The sequence below is a fragment of the Anopheles funestus genome, chromosome 3RL (assembly GCF_943734845.2).
Source record: "Anopheles funestus chromosome 3RL, idAnoFuneDA-416_04, whole genome shotgun sequence".
Taxonomy (NCBI): Eukaryota; Metazoa; Arthropoda; class Insecta; order Diptera; family Culicidae; genus Anopheles; species Anopheles funestus.
Window position 1 is genome coordinate 70497835 of NC_064599.1, and position 18396 is coordinate 70516230.

General features: G+C 42.5%; 1 protein-coding gene across 2 annotated transcripts; it reads left to right on the plus strand.

The window, feature by feature from the left end:
• The first annotated feature begins 3021 nt into the window (after window positions 1-3021).
• Window positions 3022-18156, plus strand: LOC125769792 (spondin-1). 2 transcript variants are annotated; one of them, XM_049438653.1, is made up of 8 exons: window positions 3022-3203; window positions 11520-11906; window positions 13655-14274; window positions 14885-15751; window positions 15831-16152; window positions 16234-16398; window positions 16588-16757; window positions 16883-18156. In XM_049438653.1, the coding sequence occupies exons 2-8, from the start codon at window positions 11684-11686 to the stop codon at window positions 17189-17191; spliced, it is 2676 nt and encodes an 891-aa protein (XP_049294610.1). In that variant the 5' UTR covers window positions 3022-3203; window positions 11520-11683; the 3' UTR covers window positions 17192-18156. The 2 variants fall into 2 exon arrangements, with proteins under 2 accessions (XP_049294610.1, XP_049294609.1); XM_049438652.1 differs by having other exon boundaries at window positions 11565-11906.
• Window positions 18157-18396: the final 240 nt, after the last annotated feature.

Genomic DNA, 18396 nt, shown 5'->3' on the forward strand with positions numbered 1-18396 from the left:
GTTCGTTCGCGCCGTATCGCAAAAACAAAAAAAAAAGTTAAAGGTTCAACAGTAGCGGAATGAATCCCGGACGAAGGAAAGATCGATTGGCGAGAGATGTGGAAAAGTTTTGCGTACGTCTTGATGGCTTAATCAATACACTTATCTCATCACCATCACACACGCGGTAAGACGTACGAGAGCGCGCGTCCCATTTTGTCTCACTTTTGTACCATTTTCGCACAAGCTATGCTATTTTCTGCCGTTCTTTGTTAGTGGAAGATAAAATTTCAACTAGAAAAGAGGAAGTTAGTAAGTGATTGGAAAAGTTCACCACTGGCGACAACAGTCTGCTGTGGGTGTATGTGTAATTCATTACGGTGATCACTTCACCGTTTTGAGCATGAACAGAGCATTAGGTGGTGAGCAAAGATGTGACATAAAAATTTGCCAATGTTTCCATTAGATATATTTTATAAAGCAAAAAAACAAAACAAAAATGACGTACAAAACAAATTGCTTTTGAACGGTTTTGATTAAGCTCTAATAACCTGTCTCAATCACACACCGCTAGCTAGCTGTTCTGGCAAATCTGAAATCCATGCTCTGTTTTTGAACAAAAACTTAGGAAAAAACGCTACACTGCCATTCACCCGGTTTTACCAAATTTCCTGCAGCGTAACATCGGAATACTTTTAGCAGGAAAGAAATGACAATTCAATTTATCTCGTCCTCGCTCTATCAGGTCTAGTTTTGTTGCTGTTTTGCCACGGTATGTTGGCCACAAAAGCGCCAACGTGTTCCGGGGGGGCGGTTCGCTGAATACGTGCATAAAAGTATAAACATATGAATGAGAGTAAGCACTAGCTTGGTGGGGAAGAGAGAGAGGGAAAGAGAAAGGGGGAGTGTGGGGGGGAGGCGAGGGGGAACGAGGAATAGTGGCCAGCCCTTCCTGCCGCCCCTACAGCGGTATAAAAGAAACACAAATAACATGGGAGAAGCATTCACACGCCGGTCAACACCATGCCAGCAACACATGACGCTTATGCATATGCAATAACACCAGGAAGTTCGTATGGCAACACCGAATATACATTCACACACACACACACACGAAATAGTATGAGAAAAAAAACAGCGATCCGAATAAAACCACCTCCTACCGTCATACACCGATGGAGCTTAGCTTTTTAGTGAAATTTTAATAAACGTCATACCAATCCGTTGCCCCATGTGTATTGAGCCACGGTGGCTGCAAAAGTTCGCCGAAAGTAAGGAGACGCATGGAAAAGTGTATCAAAACCTCCGAACGTGTGTATGTGTTTGAGTATTGGGGATGGTTTGGGGGCTCGTGTGTACCAATCTGCGGGTCGCGAATGATGAACGCATGGTGCTTTATGGTTTTATGCTTTGGTGAGTGAGTTTGTGAGTGAGATGAAATGTGAGTCGGTGAGCAAGTCGCATAAGTGAAACGAATGGGAATTGCCTTACGAATGTGGTTCCAAATGTAAGTTAACTGAATAGAGTATAAATTAAAATTATTTTCCTATGATTTATAATCATAAAACAATTATTTCTTTCCTGAAGAAGCAATAACATATCGTGGGACTCGACGGGCTACTCATGTCACGTGAATTATACCAAACAGCTCTACAAAAAATACCTGCTACCAGGTATGATATGCGGATTGCATACCTTAACTCACTTAACAGCAGCATGTATACGGGCGGCAAGACTAAACGCCTAAAGTTATACAATGTGCTAAACATTTTGGCATTGTTTAAATTTCGTCATATCTAATCTGTCTGTCGTTTTAATCTTTCTAACCTAATTTTTTAACATTCAATTACCAAAAAATTAACCAATTTTGAATGATTATATGATCTTTATACCAAAGATATATTGAATGCTTATCATAACGACCTGGCAAAAGTTAGTCAGATTTAATCACAGACATCATGACTGTGTGTGTAATTCTCATTTTTTTTTATTTTAACCTATTAATCTTTAATGCTTAAGCTAATTGACCATGTATGTAGATTTTTTTATTTAAAAAAATAATATGACATTTATATAAATAGGTGTATTTGAGTGTCTTTTAACAACTATATAAAAAAGAAACAAGTGTAACTCTTGTCAATAATTTTGGAAAAAGCTATCACGTAGTAGCTCGAAACTAAGGATTTGGTCTAATGGTTTTCATGGAACGCATAACGTTATCTTAATTTCATATGCTGCTTTTAGTTTTTTTATTCTAAACTAGTTGCATTTTGTTTGGAACGAATGGTCAAAGGAACCATAAAAATCATGAGAAACATAACTTTACGCCTAGCAATACGGCCAGGCCGTTCTTTATGAATAAAAAAAAAATAACTTTACGCCTAAAGTTATACTATGTACTTAACATATTGGGCTGGTTTTGAATGTTTTTCTTCTTCTTAATGATCGATGAGTTTGATCGTAACAATATCAATCATATGCTCTATTAACGCTCAATTAACATGGAAAATATTACTCAACATAAAGCAAATCATGATAACATTTACCGGAACTATAATATAATCCTATGCAATCACTCACCTATTCTCTTTCGACCTCAGCTTCTAACACTTTATCCAGCTTCTTTTTATCACCATTCCTGCTTCCTTGTATCAAAAAAGCGCCATTTGACAGCACTAACAACAGTGTTTCGTTTTTTTTTCTTTTCCATTTTTTTTTAATATGCCACAACATGTCTCCTCAAAAGCAGCGGGAATAAAGCAGAAGAAGAAAAAAACCCTACAAAATAGCATCATAATAAAGCTGCATCCGTTTTCGATCGTTGTGTGTTGTTTCGTTCGGCTAAAACTGAGTACCCGTCGGTAGCATCTCACACTTGGTGGTGGTGGCCCGTTGAAAGTGTAGGAAATTTTGCGTGAAATCCGATTTTAGTACTCGCGCGTATCTCACGAGAGAAATCCGAACGCATCCCGAAAACCGAAGCACGGTGCTCAGCATCTCACAAAGCAAGGCCACCAGAATCGTACGATTCCGCACGGATCCGGATGGACAGTTTGTTTCCGAACGCGAAAGGAATCGCTCGTTGTTCTAGTAGCGGCCGAATGTACTAATACCCTTAACACCGTAAACAAAGTGCGTGCGTTTGTTGCAAAACGTGAAGTTAAGCCATAAGCCTGTAAAGGCTCGTTGCCTCGGCTCTTTGTGTGAGGTGAAAGCTTTTCACGGTGGGTATATCCTGTTAAGGATAATGTGTGTTTGTGGATATATACATATTGTCATTGAAACACGCAGAATGAAGCGTGCGAGAAGTGGCGAAAAATTGTGTGTCCCTAATTAGCGCAACACAAATATAAAATGTAAAGCAGCAGTGTTTTGTTTGGGGCGAATTAGCCGACCATTTTTGTTGTATCCTCGTTCAGTGTGAGCATTCTGTGGTGGGCTAATAAATTCTGTTTTTACGTACAAAGCAACAAATAAAACGGGCAAATTGCGCGTATGTTGAAGATTATCAACCCGTTCCATCTCGGCAGACGGGACGCAAAGAAAAGCGAATGATCCGTGTGTGTCCGCACATTTGTTTGTGGTGCTAATGCGATTGCGAGCAGTGTGTTGAAGGGCTGTGAGTGTCTACGCAATAATACAGGCGGAACGGAAACCAAACGCAAAAAAGAACGTTGTGACGCGACGCGTTGTGTAAAATGCAAAAAATCGCATAAGCGATACGGGCGATGCTGATAGTGACGGGTACTAATGTCCGGTATGGCCGGACTCCCGGTTGGTGATGACCTCTAGCCCTCCCCCCCAGCCTGTTCAGTTACAATGCTTGAAATTGTGCCGATGTTTTACTATCAAATAGCGGCCAAATAGCCACTAACCGTGAAAAAGAAACCAAAAAAATGATTCGTATGAGATTTGGCGGACATGTGATGTTTTGTTTTTTGTGAGTGTGCAATTGTGTGAATTGTTTGTATGATAAGAAAACGTTCGAAGTGACTTAAAATAGCAAACGCAAAAAAAGAGGATCGTTCGTGTTTAGAGTGCAATGCGATTGCTGTCAACAAGCATCAACGGGATGTGAAGTTTTGTTTGTTTGTTTTTTTGGTGTTGATAACAATTAGTTGTTGTGATAGATTCGAAAAAAAAGCGAAAGGATTACTACGGAATTCAAGGAAGAAAATGGTTGTATTTTTTTTGTTCTCACCTTCTTTTATTTCGCTCCGATAATTCTAACATTGAACATGACCTCGATCATTTTATAAACGCGTCTACCGATGCGCAACACACTCAGCAGCAGTTTAGTGACCTTGATCTGTGAGGTATCGGAGGTCACTTACATATATGTGTGTGTGGGGGTTGTTGGGGGGTGAAGATATAAAAATAAATCACTCCATCTCACCCCATTGTCCCCCTCTAGATCATTGCACACACATTTAGTCGCAGTTTTAACTTGTTTTGCTGCGGTTAGTTTGACAGATCGGGATCGATCTGTCATGCGCAATGACTTTACGCACAACAAAACAATGGCAACACGTGCGCCATTACTTTTTTTTCTCTCTCCGCCATGTTTGATCTCGTCCCGTTTTGTGTTTCTTCAACGGGATGAGGTATTTTGACACCGGTTTTACATCGAATGTAACACGATATGAAAATGTGAAGCACGCCATTTTGTTAATTAGCGTAAAGGAAACGTTCAATTTATCAATGCTCGGGTACGGTATTTGATACTTAGCGTTGTGTTTTATTAACATTGACCGCTGTGGAAGGTGAAAACAGTTTAGCACCTCGTTGTGTTTGAGGTGCAATTAAACTTTAATAAGTGGCAATTAATACTTTCGAATGTGCAATTAATACTTTCGAAAATGTGGCGAATGTTTACATGCAACGTGAAACGTGGGATAATTAGATGAATTACACGGATGTGTGTGATCTTCTTCGTTATATTGCTTTTAAAAAAATAGCATCCACTATCCACTGCACTGAACGGGGAACGTTTAGTTGCATGATAATTTTTTTTCCCGCAATGCGGTTTCATTCCCCGCCCCGGTGGAAGGTGGTTGCAGTTTTAATCCTTTACGTTTGGGAAACCATTTTAATGCACAGCCATAAAGCATTAAAAACAATTTATCAAACCCTCTCAGCCAGTACGATAAAAGGGGCTACCCGTTGGGAATGTTAAACGACGATTGCCTCAATCATGCGATAGCAGAAAATGGGGCATACTCGGTTTGTTTTTTGTTCTTCATTTCTTCGGCTACCATTTTGGGTAGCTCTGCAGTGAAGGCAAAAATTTTTCGGCGTAAAATCTACACAACCAGCGAGAACACCCACAAGCGGGTACAACACCATCTCGAAATTGGAACTTTTCTGCAATGTGACAGAGTGCCATAAAAAAAAAGATACCATTATTCTTCTCAAGCTCTCTCGCACCGGATGCCGTACGGAGACGCCGGTTTCGGTCCAGTTTTATTGTCCACTTTGTTGCGATTTGCTTAATTGCTATCGCAAGGGCTTTCGTACAAGCGCAATGTTATGGCCAAATACAACCTCCTTTCCCTTCCCCCATAAAAAGGTGTCCCTGCTTTGAGAAAATTAGAGACAGTCTCCGTTGGGTCGGAGGTTTTCCATCTCCTCCCACTTGGGAGAGGGGATTTTTTTTTCTTGTTGTCTCCATTTATCAGCATCATTTTCCATGCGGGTGTGGTTTGGGAGGGGGGGTACAAACTAAACCGGAACAAAAATTGTGAGCCTTAGAAGGGTGTAAGAGGGGGAGGAAAAAATAAAACACACACACTCACACCCACAGTATGCCCTTGTCCTTCACCGAGGCCACTCCCGGGTCTATTGTGAACGAAAAACTCGAAAACGAAAAACAATAATGGTTTTGCATTAGGTCAAATGGTTTAGGTCTTGTAGTTATGTTCCGTACAGACGCTAAGCGTTCGTCTGCTGGCTAAGGGGGGCGGAAAAGGTTAACGAAAGAGAAGGAAAAAACGAAAATAGAAACTAATAAAAGTTGTTCAAACAGAGGAGAACAGGAGAAAAAAACCACACTGAAACTAATTGAGCCTTTTGAGTGTGGCAATGGCACTTTACTACAAATGAAAGTGAATTGTAATGTGCTTTTATTCAAACGTGCCTTGCGTTTACGGCATTTTTCATGGTGGTATGGAAAGAACAACAATTGAATTAAAAAAAAAACGCACAAAGAAATGTTTTTTTTCTCTCTTAAATATTATCAAGTTTAAGGTTTCCTCGCCATTGCGGTTACTAAGCAACAGCGTTTGTCCGGTATCGAGGCAGGAAAATTAAAAGTGCAAACAGCGCACGTAAGAACGCTGCCGGGGGAAAATGGCCGGAAGCTGGCTGAACACTGGCGGACAAACAAGTGGACTCTGGTAAATTACTACCTTTACCTTTGTCCAACAAACAAATCGGGAGGGAAAGGAAAGTAAGAAAAGAAGAGTGAGAGGGAGTGAACATAAAAGTGTGACTGTTTGTAAATAAACAGAAAACAACACGCAACGTCAACACCATCGACACGGCATTGTTGTCACGGTCTCGGAGATGGAGTGTTGCTAGTCGAGATAGTGAAACGTTGAATTTTCTTTCCACGCGGGAAACGTTGCACCCGCGTGGAAAAGCGAGGAAAAAAGGAAAACGAACACACGGCACGAAGGGATGCCTTCGAAGGCGACCGGAACTTTTCCTACGAGCTTGATGGAGAATGGTTTTAGATAAAGGACTCACCAGATTGGAGGGGGGTTTTGCTTTCCCAGCTGGTCGGGTAGGTGCTGGATATCTGCAGGGGTTTCCACCCGGAGCTGAAATGGAAAATGGGAAGCATCATTGGGCGATTGTTGATTTGTGGTTTGGAGGTGTTTGCTCTTTCTTTTTCAATACATCGCTGGTAAAATATTTTTTCCTTCGGTCGCTTGGAACACGAACCTGTAAATTCAATATTTGTAATAGCTTTTATATAGAGGAAACAACACAATGAACATACAAAACCAGTGTTGATTTTACGTGCCTTTCGTGTGTGTGCGTTGTGATTAATTTTTCATTCGAGGAAAATGTTCAAAACTTGTAATTGATCGATCGATTTTCGACAGTTTCAGATCGATTGGTTGTAATGAGGGTAATCGTTGCATACTTTTAGGCGCTGTGCATCTGTGATAAATTCTAAGAGCCTTGCTGAGAGCAGAACCGCACTTTTAAACCAGTTTTATTATTTTTGAGCTCAGAGAATTGATGAATTGTTGTTTGCAAATATAAAATATAAAATAATAAAACATAAACAACAATTTACGGAATTTTATAAATACTTTAGAGATATAAAGAGATATAAAGCTAATTATCGGCATTTTTAGAAGGAAAACTATATCAAGTATTGATTTGAGAGTACTTTTACAAAAAAGCGTAATTTTTCAAAAAAATATTTGAAAAAAGCAACCCAAGAAGGATGTCTTTTTTGTGAAGTGATGTGACAAAAGCCGAGCTTCCGGTATCCACTGGAATTATTTCGTGAAACCTAAATCAGAAACCAAATGTTTAAACTTTATTATCATAGAAGGTACTTTAATCTAATCATGGATGAGTTTGATTAGAATAAAACGAAAACATTTGAGAGAGGCTCTCAACAAGTACTAGAGAGTAATATACAAAATATCTACCGAGAATATCAAGTCAACAGAATTTTGTGAAATTCTGAGACTCGAGTTGAAACTCACTGTTCTGAGAAAAGCGCGTTTGATCGTGGATGATCTAACTCTTTGGGCAAAAAATTCGTTATTTTTCAGTATATTGATTCTAGTATTTTCTGGATATTCTTGAGAGTTTGCGTTTAAAGAAGCAGCATCTGTTCAAGATATCTAACACCTTGAATTTTATATAGTTTCCCTGAATGGAATTTTGTCTTTAACATGCACGCCTGAAGATATGCAATATTTTGTTTAATTTTAGATTTTTTTTGATTTTCCATACATTTATTGTGTTCTCAAAAGTGTTTTCTAATAACACATAAATTACAAGTTATCAACCATAAAACCCTTTTAAACTATAGGAATTATGAAAAAAAAAATAATTTTGACTTATTGTCGAAGGCATTTTTCTCGTACTAAAGATGGATTGATTTGTAAGCAAAAGGTTGGTGCGCATCATTTACACTCCAAATACAACCAACAGAAGCGCATTAGCTTTCGTGAATAAAACATTCACACTGAGGGTACACCGAACCGATCAGACATCGATTCATCAATAAAATATTTCACATGAAAAGGATATCCAGCAAAGGACAATGGTCTCTCTAAGTCCCGCATTTGGGGAGGGTGAGAATATCGTCTTATCAAACTTAGTCCAGCCGTGAGTGGGGGGTAGCATTTGGATACCACCGAAGCATCCATCCATACCAAACGTCCATACACCTAGCGGTAAACTGGTAAATGGGTATCTTTTTTCTTTCTCTCACTATTTCTTGTTTCATCTTCCATGGTTGGAATCCGTTCCAAGTAGCACTTGATGGCACAGAACCTCCCGCACAGTGCCAGCTCGCAGAAAAAGACGGTAAAACTTCACACACTAAGCCCTTCGGGAAAAGCTGCTTAGTGGCGTAACGATTACTTTTCGGGTGAACTCATACCTTACCTTATCTTCAACGACAAGTCGCGCCAGAAAAGTTTTTTATCCCAAGAAACTATCTCTCAATTGGGGGAAGAGAAGAAAGAAGTGGAGGGAAGGCACACCCCTGAAGGATAATATTTTGTGGTTCGCCAAAGCTCATCATCTATCATGCATTACAGGAGTGTTGGAATGGGACAAAACGCAATCTCCGGCGTAATCATTCGCAGGGCGCATAATTTATCTAATTATCACTAAACCCCGATGGTTGGAATGGTTTTGCGTATGAGAACATTACACCGAGAGAGAGAGAGGGTTGAGAGGCAAAACATGGCAGAAATAATCTCCACCCAGCCGCAGGCTTTATCTAATTAGCTTCGGTATATCTCTCTGACCCACAGGAACCGCATCGTTTGTCCACAACAAAAAGACATACCCATAATACATTGCAGTGGGACGCTAATCCGCTAATGTCTTTGTAACCAGTTTGCGGTGTTCGACATTTAGCTGCGTTCCGCATTGTGCTGAAGGTGTACATAGGGGGTGCCATGTTATTCCAGGACAGGACATAAAATTCTATCATACCACTAGCGCTATACCGAGCTAAACATGAAAGAAACCGATTTGCGGTTATGTTATGAATAACTTTTTCGCACACATCGATAACATTGGGTTTGATGTCCGTTACAGGAAGATCGGGGAAGGGATCACATTATTTGCTGATTCCTAGCAGTGTATGCATGCAAAAACCGCAATCAGGGTGGTAAAAAAGGGATGGAATATCTGTCGATGAAATATTTATTGAATAACGCCACAGGCCACCAGCTGCATCAATGGAACAGCAAGAGACATCCCGCAGGCGGCTACCGGAAGCAATATTCATTGCCAGACCATTCTGCACCGAGCGTTCCGAGAATATTTTCTTATTGTGCCACGTACCACGGTTGGGTGTTCCAGCTGACATAGTACAAAAAAGGGCAAAAGAAGAGTAAAATCTTCTCTGTAGAAGGGTATTCCATCGTTTCCTAGGATAAATAAAAAAACAGTGATCCTGTTTGTGATTGTTTTTTTTTCAATATTACTTCCGCTGATATAGGAGAAACATTGAACCGGAATTGAACTGGGTGTTGTTTATCACCAATAACAACACCAGGTTGAATGCATTGATGCGATTGCTTAACGGCAATCGGAAATTTACAGCAATAAGGCACATACTATTATTTTGCTAAACAACGTGCTATACCCCGGATCAACATCAACAGCTTCACGAGATGAGCCAGAGTCGTTACCAACACATGTCATGTAACAGCAGGGTCGAGATTAGTGCCTTTGCTCAAGATGTTTAGATTCCCGAGGAGAAACCCGACCGTCCCACTCACACGTACATCAAGGCACAACCAGTCAAGGCTGTTTACGACGTTGTTTGGTCCACTGCCAGACAGTGCAACGTGCCAGCGTGTACTTGTCAGCCAGCAGCCAACGATAACCTATCGACCCGGTTTTTGCTTCAAACACTTTTCGTATGCTCGCAAAAACGGGCCAATCATCACCAAATCGTGGCATGAGTGTGCTATTTCGTGGTATACGCGTCTGAGAGTACACTGATATGAGCGCGATATATTGTAGCGAGAGCTTTTTCTGGAATCGGGAATTGCATTGCTGGTTGATCTGGTGGAAGAACAAACGGCTTTGATGCAGTGATGTTTGGCTGGGTGGTTGTAAAACAGCAATTATTCTTGTTTCTTCGAGTGCGCGCAAAAAACACATTCCAGATGAGGTTTCGCCATTTTTTGGAAAAATGCTTGTTAATAATTTAATAAAACGCTTCCAGGGATTCAAAAGGACAATAAAAGCATCCTTTCGCTTGTGAAGAATTCAATCCCAAGAATATCAAAGCATTCAACTTAATTTAATTCATATTTTCTATGAAAGAGTATTGTGAAAAGATTCGAAGAATCTCTAACGCAACATGAGTCTCCAAATAGTTATCTATAGATCTTGGGAGATTCACAATTTTTCATTTTGGAACTATTGTTCTAAGGTGCTGCTCTGTGATTTGTTGCGTGATACGACGAACGACAAGTTTTACGGCTGCGCTAGGATTTGTCGTCCAAGAAACCGTCAAACAGAGAAGGGACTTCAAATCGTTATGATAAGAAGAAAAACATCAAACCATCAAACCTATAAAACCAACAAAAAAGCGTGCTCAAATCTGATTTCCATTACCTAAACTTGTTAAACTGTTCGCTTTAATAAAAATTCAGTTAAAAATGATGCACTCCATTTAATTGCATCGTGAATTAAATGGACACGTCCATTTAATTTCTGCTGCAACAATTTCTTCTGTTTTGGCAAACCAAGATGCGCGTTTTTAAGGTGTGCCTACGACAAGTTTGACGAGGTTTATAGAAAAAACAAATTGATTTGTATAACGACAGATGTATGACCATTTTTTATAGGATTTGACAGAGCACCTTCGTACAACGCCATAAGTTTGTTCGTGTCGTTCGTCGTCTACCACATTATACTTATCATTCGTTTCATTTTGCACATCAAAATATTTGAAGGAGAAACAAATTGTTGTTGTATTAGCGCATCCAGCAATTCTCGGTACATTTAATGGTATCTTCTGTCAAGTGAAAACGCTAGATGATGAAAAATCAATTTAAAGTCACTAAATTACGATCTGAGTAGAACGCGCCTAAAGGTATGCAATTGCTTACATCAAGCGACTATTAACCCAAAGAGAGCTTGAGTTGCTTTATGGTTTTTATTTGTTCAAAAACAAAATGACTCATAATAGTCTCCTGATACCGCGTGAACTATAAAATATGGCCCGAAAACCATAAAAAAACATATCACAAACAATTTAGTGATAACAATCGTTAATGTGTGATTTATAATATTTCACCTGAACCTGTGTTTAGTAAACGATCTATGATGTATATCTTCATACCAATCTACTTCCGTAGGACTCTTCATTAATACATCGTTAATCATCAACCTGAGTGCCGTTTCGAGCGCCTGAATGTAGGCTCTACATTTCACTTAAGCTACCGAAAACAACAACAAAAAAACAAAGACACATACAATGCGATCAATACGAAGGCGATCCCCTTATCGACTGTTTACCAGTGCGTTCGTTTTGCTTCCACTGTTACTGCTCCTGCTCGACGCAAACCACCTCGTTCGGGGTCTCCGCTGTGACCGCTCGCCCGAAGGTTCCGGTGCCAACAAATCGCCCGCCGATGGACGCTTCCGGCTGCGCATATCGGGCAATCCGGAGAAGTACGTGCCCGGCGAATCGTACACCAGTGAGTATTTTACCATTTGGCTCTTTTTTTGTTGCTTTCTTTCTTTTCGCGTATTTCCGCTTCATTTCCGTCACACTGTCAACGTTTTGCTGCTACAGTCGTTGCACTGCAAACTGTCATAAATCCTCATTCGGATCGACCGCTTGCACCAACCGCCGCCACGCTGTTCCTTGCGCATCATCCTTCTCCGTCCGCAAAATTCAATTATCGATCGAGAGCATTTTCGGTAATCATCATCATTTCGGGAGTCGGTGGAAGGACCTTGGACCGTTCATTTTACGGCCATGGATTACCACGGCCATTTCGTTGTCGGTTTGAGTGCGGCAAAGTGAAGCTTTTACATCGTTTACTTTTCGATTATCACCATATCTACCATTCACGGTGTCCAGTACACACCAGGCAGAGTGGAAGGATTATCTCCAAAATCGAATCCGACGACCCATTCGCTAGCGCTCCTGCGGACAAAGCTGATGGCTTCATTTATCTTCTTTGAGTTTTCCTTTCGTTTTCCAATCTCAAAATCAAACCGAATTAATAGAGAGAACCTAGCCAGGTGGAAAGGGAACGAAACCACCTCGGGTACGGGTATTCAGCAGATTCAAGTGTCAATATTGGATTCTGCATCCGTTATTGAAGGTTCAAGAGCAAGATGCAATGAAGGCAAATAAAAGGGACCATGTACTACATTCGGTACCGGTAGCACCGAAGCGATAGGAAAATCCAAAAAGCTCTGCTCGTTATCTGGACTTACGATCTAGCTTTCACTTCCATTCCGTGCCAGAGCTGAAGACTTTACGGGAGCTTACCCCTACACAGGACTTTATGTAAACATCCGGAAAAGAACGACAGGAGGAAAAAAAGAAAGTTGGACACAGCACAAGGACATACAAAACGAAAGGCGTCCTCTATATGATGTCGACCGGTCGTACAATTTCCCATTAAAAACCCACTTTACCTCTTGTAATGGACATCCCCGTTCACCCGGTGCGCAGTGTTGAACCTAATTGACAATTTAAAATCATGACCACATCGTACCGGGGCCCCGTTCGGCAGAGACTATCGGCATAAGAAATATATCGAAAAGCGAAACACATTAAAAAGAACTAGACCTGATAAAGAAGCCTTCATCGAACGCACAGGGTACGATCGAATTCTCGTAAGGATTTCCTATCAGCAATCAGTAAACTTTCCCACCGTGGAACGGTCACTTTTCATGCCGGGCTCATTTTCCGTTTTCCGTCCCATTCTCTTCTTACTGCCTTCGCAAAGAACCTGTGACCTTTGTTGTCCCATTCACTCCTCCCATTGGATGTCATGCGGTAATGTAATTAGCAGAAAATATTAAACCTTCCCGCGTCATGGCCGTCTGCCAATGATTGGCACGCCGGTTTTGAGAAGATTATTGAACATTGCGGATCGAAGGGATGAAAGGGAAAATTGCATTACATAAAATTAATACAATCTCCTTCTCTGTACCAATTCGGGTCGCTTGCGGTTTGTGGATCCGTGAATGCCTTCCGGGAGTTCTGTTTGGGTTTTGTGCTTTAGTGTCGCATTTATTGAACTTTGTCCTTCGATATTACGACAGACGAACTTCAGGCACTTTCCAATTCCAATCAAACACAACCATACATACACACTGTAGCGGTGTAATGGACAGCGTATCAACATCAAGGAAGATTGAATTGTTAATTTTACACCGCCGTACCATTGAACCGTTCCGTCCCTTCGTTTTCCCTTTTTCGCAGTAAGTCTCGTTGGCATTCGGTCGATGCAGGTGCCGCACAAGTTCTCCGGCTTCTTCCTCGCGGCAGAGAAGGACTTTTCGCTCGTGCGCGGTGACGGACCACCGTCCGGTGTGCATAATGTCGGAACATTCCAGCTGTCGGGTGATGCACTGACCAAGTTTAGTGAGCGTTGCCCGAACGCCGTCACACAGACGAATTCGCTGCCCAAAAGCGAAATCCAGGTGAACTGGATAGCTCCGCCGGCGGGCAGCGGTTGCATTGCGATACGGGCGACGGTGGTGGAACATCGGGACGTGTGGTACATGGATGATGGACCGCTGAGTAAGATCTTCTGCGAGGATGAGGCGGACTCGGTCGATACACAGCCGCCGGTGCTGAAGGAATGCTGTGCCTGCGACGAGGCCAAGTATGAGCTGACGTTCGAAGGACTCTGGTCGAGGCATACGCATCCGAAAGATTTCCCTTCCAATGGGTGGCTCACGCGCTTCAGTGATGTAATCGGAGCGTCCCATACGGTAGACTATCGGTTCTGGGAGTATGGACAGGTGGCCAGCGAAGGATTGAAGCAGGTGGCCGAGCACGGTTCCACACGGATGCTGGAAAGTGAGCTTAAAAATCAGGTACGTAGTGGTGCAAATAGGAGTGATGGTGTGGTCCTACAGTATCAGAAATGTTAAACATATGTATTTTTAAAATCTTAATTTCAAAGACCTAACCTCGAAATGACAGTAGATCAAATATGAGCAATTTATAGATTTATCCATAAAGCAGTTCCTCACACAGGAAAATATTTGAATGACTTTTGGATGCTTAGCACTGCCTTAGTCCTGACCCTGCTCTCGACGCGTTTCCCGACGTGGTTACAGACTCCGCCCAACGTAGCTGGAGAGTAGCGCCCTCTGACGTATTAGTTTTGGAACCTCGCGTAGTTGCTAACATCCCAAGGTTGTTAGCGATAGATAGTATTTTAATAGAAAAACCAAGAAATAACGGAGTTCCTGTGTTCTGGTTCCTGAGTTCTGGTTCTCAAACATATAGTTTTTAATGTGATGTAATGTAATGTGATGAAGAGAACTATAAATTATTTTATGGTATCATTTTAATAGGATGATTTTAATTTGAAATATCTTGGACCTATTCACGAACAAAAAAGTAGTCACCAAAAGCAAAATTTCCTTTAATATCTTAAGACTTTTTACTGAATATTCGCAACGATTCTCTTCCACGCAGAGCGACAAAATCCGTACAATAATTAAAGCACGCGGCATTTCGTATCCCAATGTGACCGGGAAAACATTCGCAGTATTTCGCGTCGATTCCAATCACCATCTCGTATCGATTGTATCGATGCTTGATCCATCGCCCGACTGGATCGTTGGTGTGTCGGGGCTAGAGCTGTGTCTTACGAACTGCTCCTGGATCGAGAACAAAATACTCAACCTGTACCCTTGGGATGCCGGTACCGACAGTGGTCCAACGTACATTTCGCCCGACCAGCCAACCAATCCGCCGGAAGTGATCCGACGCATTAAGTCCAACTACCCGAACGATCCGCGCTCACCGTTCTACGATCCATCCGGTACGGAGATGAAGCCGCTCGCACGGATTTATCTATCCCGACAGCGGCTGTACGAGAAGAACTGCGATGCGGACAATGAGGAGGAGAACGAAACGAAACAAGCATGCGAAACAGAACCTTGGTCCGACTGGACGGATTGTAGTGCACGTTGCGGCATGGGCAAACATACACGGCGCCGTGTCTACAAGCATCCGATGAAGGCAAGGCAGGCGGAATGCAAGGTGAAGCTGTTCGATAGACGTGCGTGCGTTGGGACGTACCGGGACTGCGATTACAACAACCAGGACATTGAGGATGCGTACCTGAGCGATCCGGAGTGTGAGGTAACGGAGTGGGGCCCTTGGAGCGAGTGCAGCTCACCGTGCGGCAAGGGTAACAAGACGCGTTCGCGCAAGTACAAGAAGAAGGGCGCTCGGAAGAAGTGTGAACGTCTGCCAAATCCACCGATGCTCCAGCAGACGGTATCGTGCGATGAGGACTGTGGTGGTGACATTTCTCAGCCCGTACTAAGCTCGGACGTAAGTATTGGACGACGCTCCGAGATGGTGAAGATTACGGAACGCACTAACGGAGGCGTGTTTGTGTGGTTCATTTCAGATCAATCCCAAGTGCAAAATGACGCAGTGGTCCGAGTGGAGTCCGTGCAGTGTGACTTGTGGGTTGGGTCGCAAAATGCGCACCCGTATGCCCATCAACAAGAACATGCGGGTACACCATAAGCGATTCGTGAGCTACTACATGACCCGTCGCCGGATGACGGCACTGAACGACGAGGAAGACAGCGAGGAGGGAGACGGTGGCGAAGATAACGATCTGCACGTTACCGACCAGAACGATCCGTGCTACGGTGTGGAAACGGTAGAAGAAGTTACCTGCGGACATGATTTACCGCCGTGCGTTGGGTTATATGGAGTGCCAGGTACGTGAGGCAATAATCTTGATAACTTGAACGATCTAATGCATGGATGTCTTCGCAATTTGATTGCTCACGCGTCTCTAGAACTCTGCTTCCTCGAACCGAAACCGGGCAATTGCCGTGACTCGCTGACACGCTGGTACTTCCAAAGCGATAAGAACGACTGCTCGATTCTCTTCTTCACCGGATGTGGCGGCAACAATAACAACTTTATGTCTCGCGAGGACTGTCTCGATACATGCAGTAAAGGTAAGATTGTACGATATGTCCACAAGACACTAATTTCCAAGGTTTCTTTTGAGATTTGTCCTTATATCTTTCTGTTGTTTTTTTTTCTTGGGGAAACCTCTTCGAAATGTCCACTAAACACTAAATTCCAAAACTGCTTCTGTACTGGGTGTTGGATCTTTTTTTGTTTCTTCTCTGTCCCTCCGGTAGACCGTAAATTCACCAACATTCCGATACGGGACCAGATCAGTACGAACAGTGCTGGCGCTTCCGACGATGGGACGGATCTGAAGCAAGACTGCAAAACTTCACACTGGAAGCGAGGTCCCTGCAATGCTACCTGTGGCGAAGGTTCTCGCGTGAAGAGTCGCACAATACTGGTAAGTCCGGCAAAGCATTCTGGAACGCTTCTGGCGAAATTTTGCATTTTCGCGGTAACGTGTTTCATCGGTTTTGCTTCCGGTTGTTCATTTTTTTTTCTTCGTTTGTTTGTTTGCCGGTACAGGTGCATCCCTCGAATGGTGGACAACGGTGTCCCCGGAAGCTGCGCAAGGTCGAGCGGTGTTTCGTGCACTGCGACTCCTCGCGACACGACACGAATCCCTCGTGGGGCCCTAGCACCCGGTACGAGCCAGAACCGATCGAGTGCGAGTACTCGGCCTGGTCGGCGTGGTCACCGTGCAGCAAGACCTGTGGCGATTATGCCGTACAGCAGCGTACCCGGTACCTGCTCGATCCCGACAATGCCCGGTTCTGTCCGCACCGGCTCGAGGAGCGGAAATGTGATATCATGCCTTGCCTGTTGGGCAAATAGATCTGCGTACGGGGAGATGACGCGGACCCATGTGTCGCGCAGGTCGTCCAGTACGATGATGCACAAAACCGTGGACAGTCGTCCGCCAGTTAGATTTATTTCCGTTCACTCGAGCCACACGAGGTACGTGTGTAGTAGCGTTTATACGCTGGGTTAGAATGTTTATGGAGATGTACACCCAACACAGAACAGAAAGTAGTGATGGCTTCTCACAGCGACAGGAAGCGAGCAAATATTGTCGCTCGTGTTGCAATTTTTTTTTCGTTCGTCCCAATATATCTCATCGATTGCATCGATATTTTATGTGTACCAATGTATGTTTTTTGTCCTTTATTTGATGTTTCGTTCTGCACCTTTTGCGTTGTCGGATCCAAATCCGACATTGATGAATGAAGCCCAGCTGTATACCCATTGTGGTTGTGGAACGTGATGAGAAAGTTAAAGATATCTCCCATTCCCGTTTTTTTTTGCAAAAAATAAAAACTCAACAAAACCCCAAACCACTTTGCTGTTTTTGGGACGATGTGGAATTAGGTTATAGAGTTGAAGGATTAAACGCAGAACGAAAACAGAATTTAGACGTTAGAAACAAAACGAAATCCACAAAGAGATAGGGAGAGGAAGATAGAGCGGCGAATACATGGAGTAACGCACGTCCTATGCTAGCAAGCAACGGAATGCACTAATAAAAATGGAACACACATACAGAGGTAACACAACAGAGTACTTTCAAACTAATAGAGAGAATGTAAATCACGATCCCGGATGACGATTGCACAGTGCAATGCATTTTGAAGCCGTTTGGAGAGAAGCACGAGTAAAACAGTAAGATGAGTGTGAATTGTATGTGAAAGAAACAGAGAACGCAAACGAAAGGAAACGGTGCAATCTGAATGACATATAAATAAATGCAGACATCATGTATCCTTCTAATAAATAAGAACAAATAAATTGGAGAGCACGTAGCTGTGTGGTGTGTTAGTATATTGTTCTTTCTTCAATGGAATACTAAGAATATCACATTGGTGGGTTTGTAATAATATCGTTATCATCAACCTGTTGCCGTTTTCTTCACTCCTTGTGTGATAACTTTACGTATCAAGTTACTTTTACTGCGATAAATTATGGTAAGTAACAATGGCAAATTTTAAACACCCAAGGAAATGTACTTAGTGTTACGCTTTTACAATAAGACAATCATTATG

What these genes read in the sequence shown, in the direction of transcription:
- LOC125769792 (XM_049438653.1), top strand. Translation starts at nt 11,684, where the DNA reads ATGCGATCAATACGAAGGCGATCCCCTTATCGACTGTTTACCAGTGCG. An exon ending in AAAGTGAGCTTAAAAATCAG is followed by an intron (nt 14,275 to 14,884) that starts GTACGTAGTGGT and finishes TCTTCCACGCAG; the next exon opens with AGCGACAAAATCCGTACAAT. An exon ending in TGGGTTATATGGAGTGCCAG is followed by an intron (nt 16,153 to 16,233) that starts GTACGTGAGGCA and finishes ACGCGTCTCTAG; the next exon opens with AACTCTGCTTCCTCGAACCG.